This window comes from Gossypium arboreum, chromosome 7, assembly GCF_025698485.1.
Source record: "Gossypium arboreum isolate Shixiya-1 chromosome 7, ASM2569848v2, whole genome shotgun sequence".
Taxonomy (NCBI): Eukaryota; Viridiplantae; Streptophyta; class Magnoliopsida; order Malvales; family Malvaceae; genus Gossypium; species Gossypium arboreum.
The window spans coordinates 98,936,238-98,952,195 of record NC_069076.1 but is presented as its reverse complement, the minus strand read 5'-3'; the positions used below and the strand labels follow the sequence as shown (position 1 = coordinate 98,952,195).

Genomic DNA, 15,958 nt, shown 5'->3' with positions numbered 1-15,958 from the left:
TCATAAAGATGATCCTAATGGCAACGAAAGCACAACTAGTCTTCCATTTTTCCTTAATGATGTTTCATCAATTGAGAAATGCACTCAATTTGAAGAAAATGTTGAAGCCACCACAAGTATTGAGGATGCCACACGAAAAAATCCACCAAGTCAGAAAAGGCCTCCATCACATTTGTCTGATTATTTGGTTGAGATGAATCATTTTTCTGTTATGTCTTGTTTTTTTTATGAAAGATTCATGTGGAAATGAGCCCAAATTGTACAACGAGGCTAAATGAGTTCCAGAATGGAAAGATGCGTGGTAGAAGAGATTTCAGCACTTAACAAAAATGACACGTGGGAGCTTGTACCAAAGCCTATTGATACTGACTTAATTACTTGTAAGTGGGTTTACAACTTGAAGAAAAAGACTGATGGTACCATTGATAGATTTAAAGCCCGTCTTGTTGCCCGTGGATTTTCTCAATAGTACGGTCGAGATTATGATGAGACTTTTAGTCCTGTTATAAGAATGACAACTGTATGAGCAATTATCTCTCTAGCTGCTAGCAAAGGTTGGAATTTGTGGCAACTAGATGTGAAAAACGCTTTCCTTTACGGTGAGCTGGATCGCAATATTTTTATGGAACAACCGCAGGGATTTGTATTTAAGGAATATCCTAATCATGTGTGCAGACTTAAGAAAACGCTATATGGTCTCAAGCAAACTCCTCATGCTTGGTTAGGTAAGATTGCTCAATATCTTGATTTTTTTGGTTTTAAATATTCAAGTACTGATCCAAGCTTATTCGTTAAGAAAACAACCACTAAATGCACTTTACTTTTACTTTATGTGGATGATATGATTATTACGGGTGATGATAGTGCTGAAATTAGCAGTCTTCAATATGCTTTGATGGTTCATTTTGAAATGAAAAGTTTGGGTAAAGCTAGTTGTTTCCTTTATTTAGAAATTGAAAAATGTGATGGTTATTTTATCTCTAAAAAAAGGGTATGCAACAAGCTTGTTACAAAGGTTTCGCATGGAAGGTTCAAAAGCAAAGTCAACTCCTATGGAATCTAATCTCAAGTTAGCTAAAAATGAAGGAAAACCTTTAGAAGATGCAACGCTTTTTCGTCAACTTGTCGGTAGTTTATTTTATTTAACTATCACAATGCCTGATATCGCACTTTCTGTTGGAGTTATTTCTCAATTTATGGACCAACCATGTGAGGGTCCTTTAATTGCAGCAAAGAGGATTCTTCGTTACATCAAGGGCACTCTAAGTTCTGGTTTAATGTACGAGCAATCTAAGATTTTTTCTTTAAGTGGCTTTCTAGATGCAAATTAGGCTAATGATGTGAATGACAGACATTCTACAACAGGTTTTTGCTTTACAACGTGTTCCGCTGCGATTTCATGGTGTAGTAAGAAACAAACTACTGTGGCACTTTCAAGTTGCGAAGCAGAATATATAGCAGCTACAATGGCTACTCAAGAATGTTTGTGGCTAAGGAGACTCTTTCAAGAAATGGCAATTATTTTCAATTATCCGATTCAGATTTATTGTGACAATGAGAGTGCTATAAAGCTTGCTGGAAATCCTGTGTTCCATGCTCGTTCGAAACATATTGAAACTCATTATCATTTTGTTCGAGAGAAAGTGTTATCTCATGTTATTGAGTTGCTGAAAATTCGAACTGATGAACAAGTTGCAGACATCTTTACTAAGGCGCTCGCAAAGACTAAGTTTGAAGTTTTCCGTGGAGATCTTGGCATTATTGACAAGAAGCTTGCACTAAGGGAGGCTGTTACAAGTTAGTGCAACTTATTGTTAGTCAAGTGTTTTATTTTAAGAGTCAGAAGTTAGTTCGTTGATTTGAGCAAATAAGGAGTACGTGAGTTACTCTCCATTTAGTTGAAATATTTTAGGAGACTTTTTAGTTTAAATAGATCACTATTCTTGGTTAATTCACTGCACTATTCTTTTTGTTTCCTTGTACTCTCTTAATTGATTGAGCAATAAAATTCATTCTTCTCTCCATTTTTGAGGGTCCATATTTCTGTCAAATGTCAGCCTTGCTACCTTTAAGAATTTAACGAAAATCACCATCCAATAAAGATATTTTTCCATCAAATATTTTATGCTCAGAATCAGGATCGATAAAACGTATAATGTCCCTCAACATGCCATCAATTGATTCAAATGCATTTCTATGTGTCATTAGAGCTTCATTACCTTATTTAACACGACAACATGAATCCTTATTGAAGTTCAAGGGAATCTCAAATCTAGAGTGAGCATTTCTTTCCTAGGTAACAACAACAGAAAACTTCTTCTAAAGATGCAACAACAACAATTTTACCTTTTGATCTAACCCCAGCAATGATTGATCTCCACAAGTATCAACTCTACCATATATGAAAAAGAACACACCAAATCCATTATACATAACATTAACAAGTGCATCATAAACAGATTTTGGTCAAAGATTTTAGCCATTATACAATTCATTGTGCTCACCAAGTAAAGCAACTCTATCATAAACAAATTCTTCCATAATTAAGAAATTATGTTTATCTTGAAGAGGACTATATTTTTAAATTTCCTCCATGATCAATCATCATTCCCAAGTCAGAAAACCTATAAGCAATCCTCTGAAAAATGCTTCACGTAATATCTCATGCCACTCATAATTTCCATCCAATACCAATGCCTTACATGCGTCTTCGGATGTTAGATAAATAATTCCATATTGTTTTCGAGACATGTTGCATCTTGGATGATGTTAAGTACTATCCTAAGATAATATTTTTACTAGATGATGGATAAGCATAATCTCTCTCTCATCAATCACACCTTAAAAACAATTTAGTGACCATTGGGAAAGATATATTTACCAAATGTGTTACTTCAATAAAATTACATTATAAACTTTTATATGCCTTTGAAATAAACTTAATTAAAAATAGTTTTAAATGAAAATATTTTATAAAATATTCCATAAAATAAAATCCAAGCAAAATTTGACATGTAATTTTATAGGAATGATATGGTTGAAAATTTAGAAGATTGGAATTTTTTAATGTTTTAAAATTTATTATATTAGCTGAAATGATGCTGAAAGAAGTGAAGAAGAAAATATAATAATTTATTTTTGAGCAAAAACACTATTGAAAACATTAAAAGAAATAGAGGAAGAAAAACACTTGATAGAATTTACCAATTCAACAAGTATAAAAATTTTCCTCAAATTAAGAAAAACTAAGTGGTGTAATAACTAATCAATTGATTTTCACAACCAAACAAATAATTAAAGTTAATTATCGTATTAAGAAATCTTTACAAGGTTAATCCTCCTATCAAACCAAAAATTAAAAAATTAGGATAATTCAACTACGATTTTTTATTGTTTTAATCATTCAACTATGAAAAGATAAAAATTGGCCATCCAACTATAACTTTTTTTTCTTTTTTTGGTCACCAACTAGTTAACATAAAAAAGGAAACACTCAAAAATTCAAGATAGTTGAGTGACTCAAAAAGACAAAATTGAATAGTTGGATGACCAAAAAAGAAAAAAGAATTATAATTAGGTGACCATTTTGTAACTTTTCATAGTCGAGTGACAAAAAGGAAAAAGAACCATAGTTGGATGACTACTAATTTAATTTTCCCAAAAAATATCAAAAGAAACTACAAAGGCTGCATGGCATCTATTAATTATTATAACTACTATATTTAGAAAAGTATTTGCAAAAGTTAGCCTAGAAAGAGATGCAAACATAAATGAGGCTAACCTAACAGTAGCCATTTAATTCCCATGATATGTTATCATAGTTCAAACCAATTTATCAGATATTATCTCCTTTACCTTATTGAATCTCGCGATTTTGTCCAGAAAAGATGCCTCACACGTTTGAAGAATGTTGAAGAGACTATGAACACTTGTATATCCAATCTAAAAGACCATGGCCTCTCCTAGAGAGCTATGAGGAGATGAAATCAACTCGGTGTACGACCCTGACACATTTTCATATCCAACGGACCAACACCAATATCCAAATACTTATGTCGAACAACTTAAGCTCTCATGTAACGGAAAGGTGGCATTCATTTCTGACCATCATGAGCAACATCGGGAGTTCTATGGTTCCTTTTCTTATACTTCCAGAACTCATCTTTCTTTGTTTTCCTTTTTGCTTTCACCATCCCCATTTTACTGTTGATTATACCTAGTATAGCACTCTTATCCCTCTTGTTCTGTTTTGCAGCTTTTACATCCAATATTGATCTGAGCTTTTCGTAGGACTTAACATCTGGAACTTGCCCGTTTTTCACCATTTGCTTGTGATAATAGAATGCCCTCTTGAAATCCCGAACACGAACAAAAGCATAGATCATTGTTGAATAAGTGACTGAATCCGGTTTTAAATCAAGAACCGTCATTTCTTTCAACAATTGTGGTAATTTCAGGTGTTGGCCTCCTCTTGCATATGCATTCATTAGCATATTATATGTCATCACCGTTGGTTGTAACCCAATCTTCCCAAACTCGGAAATAACATCCCTTGCTTCAATATATTGACCTTGTTTTGCAAATCCGTCGAGAAGGATGTTGAAGGTAACGCGTGTGCCTTTGATTTTTTCGCTCATCATCAACTTCCATACTTTCATCAATCTTTGAGTGTCCCCTGCACGCCTAAATGCATCCAATAGAGCAGTGTATGTTTCAATGGACAGCTTAAGACCTTCTCTCTGCATATCCTCGAATGCAGTATAAGCTTTCTCATGCCAACCACTAATGGAGTAAGCATGGATAAGAGATGTATACGAATGTGAAGTCGGTTTTAGACCAACTTTCTTCATCCTCAAGAAAGCATCAGCTGCCCTATCACTCATCTTCTTCTGTCTCCCATAGGCACTTATCAGGCAAGTATACGATTTCACATCCGGGTTTAACCCCATATCCTGCATTTCAACAAGCAGTTTCTCAACGATCTCCGGCTGCATTCTCCGACTATATGCATCCATTAATATGTTAAAGGTAGCAGATGTAGGCATAAGTCCTTTCATTTTCATCTCAGCGAAAAGGCCTTCAACTTCCTCGATTTGGTTCGATTTACAATAAGCATCCATCAAAGTGTTGTACACGACGGTATTTGAATGAACCCCTTTCTTCTCCATTTCAGATTGGATAATAAGAGCTTCATTCTTCAACCCTTCATCACAAAAAGACTTTATTATCGACCCCAAAACTTCAACACTCCATTTCACTCCTTTCCTATTCATTCTATCTAAGAACTGCCATGAATCTTTTGCAGTACCCCCAGTTTTTCTCATAATTGTAATCATTGTAGAGCATGTAACATGATCGGGTTTAACATTGTTAGCTTCCATGGCCTCGTAAACTTCCCAAGCATCATTATACCTATATAAATTGTAAACATATATATATATATGAAAATAGTATAACTAAGGGCAAATGTACCATGGAAGCCCTGTACTAAGAGCTGGATTGCACTCTGCCCCCTCTACTTTAACTACTTTAAAAAATGGTACAATAATTTCCCTACGTTAGATTAAAGAGCAAATTGATGCTTTCTGTCAAAATTTTCATCTATTTCTAATGTTAAAACTGATCCTAATAAATTAACATGAGGTATCGTATGATTATTACATCAGCCACCTCAGTTTTTAACACTACAAATAAATAAAAATTTTAACTAAGCAATTTGCTTTGCCCATTAAGTAGAAGGGGGAAATGCATAACTCTTACACATACTTTTACCTATCACTAAACAATTACATTTATCTAAAAAGCTCAGAAAAGCTTTACCTTTTCGAGCATAAAAGCCCAGAAATAGCTGCATTATAGACATGAACATCTCTGAAACCCTTACTTTGTGGCAAATTTCTAAACAAAACCATCAATTTATCACCCATTGCCCATCTCCCCAACACAGGGAAGATAATCGAACAAGCTCGTGGAGTAACGAGTGAAGGCTCCTGCAAACGCATCCATTCAAAAAAATACAAGCAGCCCAAAGCAAGTCCTTGTTTTCCCATCAATGACAACACTTCCAAGCATTCTTTTTCACTTAATTTCCCTTGATAACCTCCCATGAACTCACCCAATGTAGAATTCTCCGGCAAGTTTCTCGCAGCGCGAATGATTTCTCCCACAATTCCGTCAGGTAGTTCAGTTGAGTCTTCAAGCATATCACCTGTTAGTTGTTTTGCTTCTGAGAACAAGTCTTCTTCTTCTTCATTATCAGGCTCCGGTTCGGAGTCAAATTCCGGGTCGGGTAAGGACCGGATATCCGGGGCGAGGTGCCAAGAAGACCGACGGTTCTTTTGGAGGGAGAATTTGCCTTGACTCGGTGGGTCAGGCGCCGAGGGACGGGACTTGAAGAATCTGATGATTGGGTCTTTTATATGATTATCCTCCTCCTCTTCTTCTTCTTCATCATCAAGCTGTGGGTGTTTTGGGTTATCAATTGGTAGCTCTTGTTCTTCAGGTTCTTGAAGAAAAGGGAGGAAAATAGGGGATGAAGGAGGAGGAAGCGATGCGAAAAGGGTGAAGGAAGGAAAAGTTTTTGAAGTTTGTAGAAGAAAAGGGGATTTCGAACAATGGTTATTTAAAAAGTGAGTGTGATAGATGAAGGGAAATGAAGAACACGAGCTGAACTGACTCATCGCCATAGTTGAATAGTTTTCTTTTTCTCTTTTTAAGCTGATATAAACAGAGAATATACGGTTATATTAGCTCTGATGATAAACAGCAGAGGCATTAAAATTAAGCTTAAAATATGGTTTTGTATATTTGAAATTTTAGTCTCCTCAAATACATTTTCAAAAATTTTCTCTTTACTTTTAAATTTAAAATTCAGGTCTAATTATTTATTTAATTATTAAATTAAATGATGTGATATTTTGAAATAAGAAAATTCTCCTTAAAAATCATGAAACAAAAAAACGATATTATAACGAACTTAAATTTAAAAAAAATTAACTATATTAACAATTGAACTTTAATTATTAAATTTTAAAATTAGAGAGACTAAATTCCTGAGAACATAAATAGAATAAATATATTTCAAATGTAATAAAAATATAGAAACTTGGAGTATATATTAACTTAGATATTTAATTCTTTTAAATATTAATTTTTTAGTTAAAAGTTAAAAATATGGGATAAACTATATAATTAGTCACATAACTATTAGCATGTTTCGGTCTTAGTCATCAAACTACAAAACTTTCAATTTTATAACCAATATTATCATTCATTCTATTTTGGTCATTCCCTTGAATTGTTAATAAAAATGGTGAGATGGTCTTTTTTTTTACCCAGTGTAATAACATATTCAATCCTCAATATTTACATATTCTATTAAATTAGTCCTAATTCTAAATAATTTTATAAATTTAACCCTCCATATTTATATTCAATAAATTTGGTTCCAAACATATCTTCATCATGCATAGAAACCCCTCCCCATTCTGCATTCATTTTTCTCTCTTCTCTAAAATGGGAAAAAAATAATCTAAACGAATCCGCTTTAGGTTTCTTCAAAGTAGTTTCTAAAAACCCAAAGCATTTTTAACTTCATCTTAAAGAAAACATGGTTGCCACTTCCTCTTTTTCTATCTTCTTCAATTCGTTGACTTCTCAACTGTACAACTCCAAGAAAAAGCCCTGCTCCGACCTTTCTGCCGACATTCTCAAACTGGGTCATTTCGGACCCACCATCAACATTGTCGTTGCATCTCTGAGTTCTTAATTTTAGTGCTACTATATGTTTTCTTCTAGAGAGAGAGAGAGAGAATTGATATGGCAATCCTTTGGGTATAATGTAAACATAGGATGATATGGTTTTTACTTACAAATTTTAGTCTACTGTGCTTAAGAGAGAAGCTTGTTAAATTATCCATAGTGGAATTGTGGGATTTATTGCATTAGTCTTTACCTTTAGAGGAATGGTAAAGAAAATGTTTTTAACAGGCACCAAATAACCCAAAGCTGTCAAACCCATGCTAGAGTTAGATTTATTGGTTGCCATTTTTGTTTAAGATGTGTTTGAGAATTAAATTGATAAAATTTTTAAACGTGAAGAGTTAATTTTGTTGAATTATTTAAAATTAGGATTAATTTAATAAAATGTACAAGTGTAAAGGACTAAATATATTATTATACCAAATAAAAAGTGTCACCTCCCATTTACTGTTAACAATTTAATAGGGGTGACAAAAAAAAATGAAAGATAAATTAGTGACAAATTGAAAGTTCTCGTAATTCAGTGACCATCTAATAGTTTATTAACTAATTATATAGTTTACCTAAAAAAATAACTACATCATTAGTCACTAAATTATAGATAACTTTTTATTTTGGTCATTTAATTAAAAAAAGTTATAATTTGGTCATTTAACTATTTTAAAGTTTTTATTTAAGTTACTGGACTATTCAAAAGTTTTTATTTAAGTCACTAGGCTATTCAATTTTTTTTTAGAAAAAGGTTTCGTCAAGGAGCTCCAAGCAATAATTCAACAATCGGTATGGTAAATCAGTAACCATCGACAAATAGAAAAACATACCTTAGATCCAAGTCGATTTGATGATCAATGTTGGAAATTGGTGAAAAAAATTGATTGAATTTTTATTCATAGATTCATGACATCCAAAGTTATTTCATGAAAAAATTGAACCGTAAAAAAGAAAAAAAAAAGAGATCTTTCGATTGATACAACAAGTGCAAATAGAAAATGGCATTAATTTTAACAACCTAATGATTTAAGAAAACTTTTGAATAGTTCAATGATCAAATTGTAATTTTTTAATTAAATAAACAAAATAAAACTTACCTATAATTTAATAACTAATTATCTAATATACTCTACTTTTTAATATATTTTACACAATATTTTTCTAACTATAAAATCATAAAATAATTAATTAATTGAAAAAAGGTACACCAAAATTATCATTTTATCAACTAGAAATATTTCTATATAAACAACCTAAAAATACAGATACATGAATTATGCCCTGTCTTGATTTGTATAGAGCTATAATGAATATTTTTATTAGATACTTGTTTGACACTTATTTAAATTGTAGAGTGCAAAACACATGTAAAATTAGTAGTTTTTTTGTTAGGAATTAGATTTTTATTTTAAATTATTTAGGAACAACAATAAATAATTTCATCAGTCGATTTGAATACAAAACATATATAAAATTTACTAAGAATCGAGTTGGACGATGATGCTTGAATGTTAAGAATTGGGTTGGACAATGATGCTCGAATGGTCAACTACTTGATATATTTCTACATTTAGATTATTTAGGAATAATAATAAATAGTATGATGAGTAGATTTGGACTTGTTATTTTAAATTTTCTGTGTGTTCTTTTTTATTGTTATTGTTTACCATTATTTGATAGATCTCCCTTTTCTTACTTAAATTGTGTAAATTTTTTGTCGATTTAGTCTTGCTTATTACCCTAGATATATCGTACTTAAAGCTAATTGAAACTGTGGATAGATGAGTTAATTTGCATTTTAAAAAAATTATTTTATCTCACTAATTAGATAAACCAACCATTAAGAAACCTAATTACCACAAGAGAATCGCTCTCAATAATGGCAATAAGAATTTACAATTCCAAAAGCCACTGAATTCCCCATTAATACTGTCTTAGCTTCCAAAAGCCACTAGCAATCCATAGCCCATTCCAATATTCAAGGTTTTAGCATCTCTAAATTAAAATGAACAACTAGATTCAAACCTATACTTCCCATTAATTTTGTAAAAATAATCTTTTTTCCTTTTTTAATTTTTTTTAAAATGTTTTTACTTTAATTTTTTTATATTTTTTTAAATTATTATTATTTTATATTTTTTTAAAATTTAATATAAAAAAATAAGATTAAACCAAAAAATCCAATCGGTTAATGATTATTGAACCAAAAAATCCTTACGAAAGGGTTGAACAACCAACAAACATTAACGTTTCGGAATATACATAGGACTGTCATGTCTATGCTTCATCTGTAACAGTTAACATCAATATCTAGTTTCATATAAGATTTATATATACTTACAAAAATGTGCCATTAATCACTACTTGGAACCTTGTACTGATCCTTTAGACCTCGCAACCATGCCCACACCGACCTACTTGGCGATCGAGCAAGGAAGAACCCAATCCACTATGTGCGGCCTCCGACTACGTTGGTTATATGTCAGCTGCCAAGCCTGCAGTATTCATCAAGTTAAAAATGTCAATGCCGTATAATCAGAAATAACTACAAATAACTAAGGATAAAGGTACCATGAAAACTCCTATACTAGAAGTCGATTGCATTTTATCTCATGCCACTAAAAAATGAGCAAATTAATTCAGTGCATTAAATCAAAGAACAAATTGATCATTTTTGTTAAAAATTTCATTCATTTTTTATGTTAAAAATTAGCGTGGCTGAAAGAATAATTAAACAGTTACACATGTACTTCATACTAATATAGAAAAACCTATTTTTAATAGTAAAAATGAATGAATTTTTAACAAAATAACCAGTTTACTTTTTGATATAACGTACAAGGGCAAAATGCAATCTAATTTCTGATACAAGGATCTCCATGATACTTTTACCGGTGGCTAAGTGTACTCAAACACAGTCGTATTTCCATCCAATTCTCGAGACAATTCGATAACATTAGTGTCATTAACTTTTACCTTCTTTAATGGAAAAGTAGGGGTTCTCCAACAAAGCACCTCGGAGTTCTCCTTCAACCTGCCCAAAATGAGTAATCATTGAGGATAAAAGAGTCGTATACATGTTCATATACATACCATATGCATGTCTCAAAAAGGAAAAGACAAGACTTCTTACCTATCCTCGTTATCAGAGCTGTAAAAGGAATAAGGATCATTGGAACAAACCCCGGGAATAGATAATGTGAGTTTGTTTTCTTCCATTTTAGTAGTGTTGGACAAATGCGCCTTCTTTTGAGGCCTCAATGATCTAGGGAAACAATTCGGCTGATAATTGGGCTCTTCAACGGAACGAATCTGGCATTCGCAGTCCCTTCCTTCCCCTTTTGTTGAATCAACTAAATATGCAGGAGTCCGAGACGTATCGTCTCGTAATGAACCACAAGATGGGGTTGCACCTGTGCTTAGTATGTTCCCTTCACTATTTCTGAAAGCTCGAACCACTTCAGACCCATGAGAACAACTATGAGGTATTTCTAATCCGTGATCAGAGTAATAAGTTAAAACAGGTCTATGTCTGTCACTTATCATCGGTTTTTCCGAGGCGTATTGTGAAACTTCGGAATCACTTCCACTTTTCGTAGATGAACTTGACCTCAGATGCAGCCTGCGCGAACAACTAAACAAACTAAAAGATGGTTTCCTTGCTTTGGCAAACTTCAATGATGGATCAGTAACTGAAAGATTAATCCGAATCTCCACATTTGAGCCGATAGTCAATTGAAGTGAACTTGCGATATGTTTCCATGATTTTTCAGCCCTAGACACGTGATTAGGACTGCAGAATTCTAGTTCAGCTATAGCCAGACCTGAATTTGAAGAAATATTAAACCCTAAAAAATGGAATGGGAAAAAGCTATAATTCACCGTACAAAAGCTCGAAAGCTCCTGGAGACGATAAAGAACGAGAAATTCTCAATGCATTATGGAAAACAAAGCAATATCGAAGAAAGATCATGTAAAGTTTCCCGAAAATTCTTGTAGCCGCAAGCCAAAATAGTTTATGCCAAGTAGAGTGATCTAAAATATGTTCAAATATGACAAGGGATGCTCAAGAGTGTTTATGAAATGGACAATTACCGGAGAAACTCCAGCACCAATAGACAAGTCATTAGTTTCAACATCAACGTATCCATGCATCAAAAAGGGACAAAAAGGGTCCATTACGTCATCAATCCATGCGCACGTTTATTCTTACAATCAGCTTCATAATTTGCTAAATTTCGTATGCGAGCAATGAGCATATATCCTAGGTACAGGTTGAAGAAAAAAAAAAATCAGAATCATGTACCTTGATTAAAACGAAGAGAAGACAATTTCCCTTGTTTCCTCAGAAATTTCTTAAGGGAACCAGACTGGCATAATTCGGTTGCTCTGTTCCATATAGATTCAAGACTTCTCTCGGAATCATCCCGTTTCGCCAATTTAGAGGAGCTAATGCCATTACACATACAAGTGAAAGGATGATTCGACCTCTCACCAGTCGATGATGTGCCGTTAGAGTCACCATCTGCTTCCGAACAAAGAACAAACCTTCTCAATACATTAAACTAAATTAAAAATTTCAGGTATAATTTTACAACTGATTATAACAACGCTTACCTTTGTGTTGAGCATTTGCCAAACATAATTTTGAATAGTTTGTCTCCGGGAAATTGGATTCCATAGAGCTTAGTTGCAAAAGAGCAACGGTGAGCCAAGTTGTTTGATTCTTTGACACTCTCAAATGCTTTTCTGTTTCCGAAAGTGTTCTCAGTGCATGACTCAACTTTTGCAAGCTTGATTCAGCTGTGATACAACAACTTGCAATGCTCAAAACAATGAAACACTCGATACTTTCATTGTGCGAATGCTTGTGAATTCATTTACAACCTTTGAATTATTCAGTTTGGTTCAGTGGTATCTACCAAATATAAGGTTGCTATATATTGGTAATATGGGTTATAATCCCGTATTTTCAACTTATTCAGCATCATTATCAAATCAACAACATACTATATATGGAAAAATAAGGGTGTTGCATGGATATACAGAACTTACAAGTATGCTTTCCGAAGAACTTTCTTCTGGCTTCCGAGCTACCTTCCTCACATTTCCCGGCAAGAATGTCCATAATGAGATTTGCTAGCTGTGATATAAGTTGCATAGGATCAATTTTCGACCTCATTAGCTCCCGTGCTCGTATTACCGTATTTGAAGTGTCACAAGATAAAGCCAGATCGAGCAAATCAAGCAACTCATCATCTGAAACAGTTCCAATCTGCCCCAGTGAACGAAAAAGACAATCAATAACTTAGATGCAAACGTAAGCACCGGAAGAGATTAGAAAAAGAAAAGTTTACAGCACTTACAAGCTCATAGGTTAAGGACATTGTGATCTTTTTACCGAGCAAACTCAACTGCTCGAGCATCATCTCTGCATCCCTTAATGAGCCACTGGATTTAACAGCAATGAAGCCTAAAGCAGCCTGATCATAGTCTAGACCTTCTTCAACACAGAGTTTCTCCAACCGGTTTGAAATATCAGAATCTTTTATCTTCGGGAAGTGATATTTTTGCGACCGAGAAACTGCACTTCTTGGCAGCATATCGAGTTCAGGAGTACTCATAACAAAAACAATGTGATGAGAAAGTTTCTCTAAGCTGTTTAAAACCGTCGCCCATGTCTCACTATGCAGTAACTGGCACTCATCAATGATGAAAATCTTAAACCGTGAAGAAACCGGAGGTGAAACTGCATTCTTAACAAGGGACCGCAACCTATCCGATCGATTGATTCTCAATGAGTCAACCTCCTTAACATCTCTGCTCCTTCCAGAAAAGAAGGTAATACATTCTCGACACCGACCACATGGTTTATCCTCCTCCAATGAAAGACAATTCAAAGCAGCAGCAAAGATCCTTGAGGCGCAAGTCTTCCCAGTTCCACGAGGACCATGGAAAAGGTACAAAGAGGCTACCCTTCCTTTAGAAATGGCACTCAAAAGAGACCTCACAACCACGCCTTGTCCTACCAATTCATCGAAAGATTTTGGCCTGAATTTTTGGCCTAAGCTCCTAGGAGTGTCGGAATAAGGGTTAATTTCACCGTTAATGCATTTCCAAAAGCTCTGCCCGCAAAGAGTTGTCTCACCTTTATCTGAAGACAACAAAGGGAAGTCTTCAAAATCAGATGAAGGATTGGATTCTCTCAACCTCGGGGTTTTTAACCAACAGTAACTTATTCCACATCCACGGTGATTTCGATCCCCAGCATCAACATTTTCATCTACATACAATGAGGTACTACAACTAGAAATAACATCAAGGGAAGGGCTAGCAACATCACCATTAACCCCAAATGATTGCACTTGATTCCTAGATTGACATTTCAGTTTCGAATCACAGTGATCAGGTTCATTGCATGAAGCTAAATCCTCCATATAATTACAACTAGGTGCCATACATATCAAGCTCATACCATCATCCTTAAAATTACCATTGTATCTTTTACCCAAGGGACTGTTGCTTTGGACCTCTTCCTTGTTTAATCCATAATCCGTAAAATCACCATTATGACTATCCGATCCACTGGCCTTTTCGGTCCTAACAAGTGAAGCAATGTTCCTTAACTGTTCCACATTCTCACATTCAATCAACTTAGAGTTAGAGTTTTCAGGAACAGGATGCAACCCGAGATCATAACCTTGCTCTTCTCTTCGTTCGTCAAATTCATTTCGCTCGGAACCAGCTTCCATGCAACCATTCACAAACTGCAAAGAGATCCCATTGCTTGAATTCGTATCCCACTTGACATTATCAAACAAAGAAGAGAATTTACTCATGGAATTAGTGGATGGATCCCTTAATGACCTCACTCTCCTAAGTGCTATTAGGGTTCTTGAGATTGGTATATCAACAGAATGTCTTCTACCATCCATTCTTTTCAAAATAGCAGTATTTTTAAGTATCAAAATAGTGCTCTTTCCTTCAACATAAGCTCATGTAACGGGATTTAGAAACATGATATGAATTCATAACCTGAAACCACAATAAAAACAAACAAAATAATCATAAAAGACATTGTATTAACCATTAAACAATCTACAAGCAAACTAGAAAATGAACATAACATTACATCAAAACCAGTATAGAATGCCCATATGTTTCATTTTCTGAAAAATTTCAGTTAAAAATCCAAATCAAAGCATAAAAAACCCTCTAAGATTATCTCTTTAAAGCAAATTACAGAAGAGGGGGAAAATGTCCACAAGACGAGTCATTTTCATGAGAAACATACACTCAATGTATCAAACTACATGATAAATGAACACCCAAAACCTAAAAAATGCAGTACATTTTTCATATACATTTATTAAAAATTAAAACCTTAGACATTGGGGAAGCAACTTAGTTAGTTTCAGTCTTTTACATACCTTCAAAATAGAAAAAGCAAAAGAAAAAAAGGGAGAACCATAGCCTAGAAAACAAACAAAGAGTAAAAGGCTGAAGCAATATAACTTTGTATTAAATAAAAGAAAAACTCCATATACAAAGTTCAAGAATCTCTAGAATTCAAATTTCATAGTAACTGAAAAAAAGGGGGTCTAAAAACAAATAATAATAAAAATGTAATGGCCCAAGAAATAAAGAAATGCAAATAAAAACAAAAGAATGCAATTGAAAAAATAAAACAATGTCAGACCTGTAAGATGGAATATTATGGAAATGAGAAAAAAAATTAGAGATAGAGGTCTTCACTCTTCAAACCCTCAAAAACAACTCTCAAAGTCATTGAAGTTCACAAAAAGATTTGAAAAAAGTTTGGCGTAAAAAGTGGGATACATTGTCATTATTTTCTAAAAATAGAAAAACCCAAAGCTAAAAAACATCAATATTTTAAGCTTTTGGATTGTTTATAGGTTTTGATGTAGAAGACGAACTTGGAGAAGAAGACAGAAAGATAAATGGCAAACTCGTAAATGTAATTAATGAGTACGGGGAGTGTTAATAAATAGAAAGAAAAAAATAGATATATATTAATGGGAGTGTTTGTTTGTAGGGAAATTTTTTTTATTTTTTTGCCAGAAAATTCTTTAGTAATGTGTTGGGTGCAGAGTGTTGCAGAAGGTAAGGGAAGGAAAAAGGGTGTAGTCTCGTGGTGTTGGCCAGTTGGTGGGGTTTTCAGTTAGTTTTTGTGGGGCTCTTGAAT

General features: G+C 33.7%; 2 protein-coding genes across 4 annotated transcripts; both read right to left on the bottom strand.

Annotated features, from left to right (window-relative positions):
* Window positions 1-1,855: 1,855 nt before the first annotated feature.
* Window positions 1,856-6,824, bottom strand: LOC108488602 (pentatricopeptide repeat-containing protein At5g50280, chloroplastic). 2 transcript variants are annotated; one of them, XR_008286138.1, is made up of 3 exons: window positions 5,821-6,824; window positions 3,856-5,412; window positions 1,856-2,392 (listed from the first exon to the last, which is right to left on the bottom strand). XR_008286138.1 is itself a non-coding variant. In XM_017792924.2 (2 exons), exons 1-2 carry the CDS (start codon window positions 6,684-6,686, stop codon window positions 4,095-4,097), a joined length of 2,184 nt encoding a protein of 727 aa, XP_017648413.1. In that variant the 5' UTR covers window positions 6,687-6,824; the 3' UTR covers window positions 2,401-4,094. The 2 variants fall into 2 exon arrangements, 1 of the variants encoding a protein (XP_017648413.1); XM_017792924.2 differs by lacking the exon at window positions 1,856-2,392 and having other exon boundaries at window positions 2,401-5,412.
* Window positions 6,825-9,918: 3,094 nt separating this feature from the next.
* On the bottom strand, window positions 9,919-15,958 carry LOC108467444 (protein STICHEL-like 2). Of its 2 annotated transcripts, none has more exons than XM_017768060.2 (8): window positions 15,452-15,958; window positions 13,119-14,787; window positions 12,808-13,027; window positions 12,370-12,555; window positions 12,059-12,277; window positions 10,886-11,576; window positions 10,729-10,786; window positions 9,919-10,247 (listed from the first exon to the last, which is right to left on the bottom strand). In XM_017768060.2, exons 2-8 carry the CDS (start codon window positions 14,685-14,687, stop codon window positions 10,167-10,169), a joined length of 3,024 nt encoding a protein of 1,007 aa, XP_017623549.1. In that variant the 5' UTR covers window positions 14,688-14,787; window positions 15,452-15,958; the 3' UTR covers window positions 9,919-10,166. The 2 variants fall into 2 exon arrangements, with proteins under 2 accessions (XP_017623549.1, XP_017623555.1); XM_017768066.2 differs by lacking the exon at window positions 15,452-15,958 and adding an exon at window positions 15,183-15,418.

Excerpts from the sequence above, each read along its gene's own strand:
- LOC108488602 (XM_017792924.2), bottom strand. The coding sequence starts at position 6,686 with ATGGCGATGAGTCAGTTCAGCTCGTGTTCTTCATTTCCCTTCATCTAT. Across the intron at positions 5,413-5,820 it reads GGGCTTTTATGCTCGAAAAG|GTATAATGATGCTTGGGAAG; the intron begins GTAAAGCTTTTC and ends CAATTTATATAG.
- LOC108467444 (XM_017768060.2), bottom strand. The coding sequence starts at position 14,687 with ATGGATGGTAGAAGACATTCTGTTGATATACCAATCTCAAGAACCCTA. Across the intron at positions 12,278-12,369 it reads GGCAAATGCTCAACACAAAG|ATGGTGACTCTAACGGCACA; the intron begins GTAAGCGTTGTT and ends GTTCGGAAGCAG. Across the intron at positions 11,577-12,058 it reads TTCTCTTCGTTTTAATCAAG|GTCTGGCTATAGCTGAACTA; the intron begins GTACATGATTCT and ends CTTCAAATTCAG.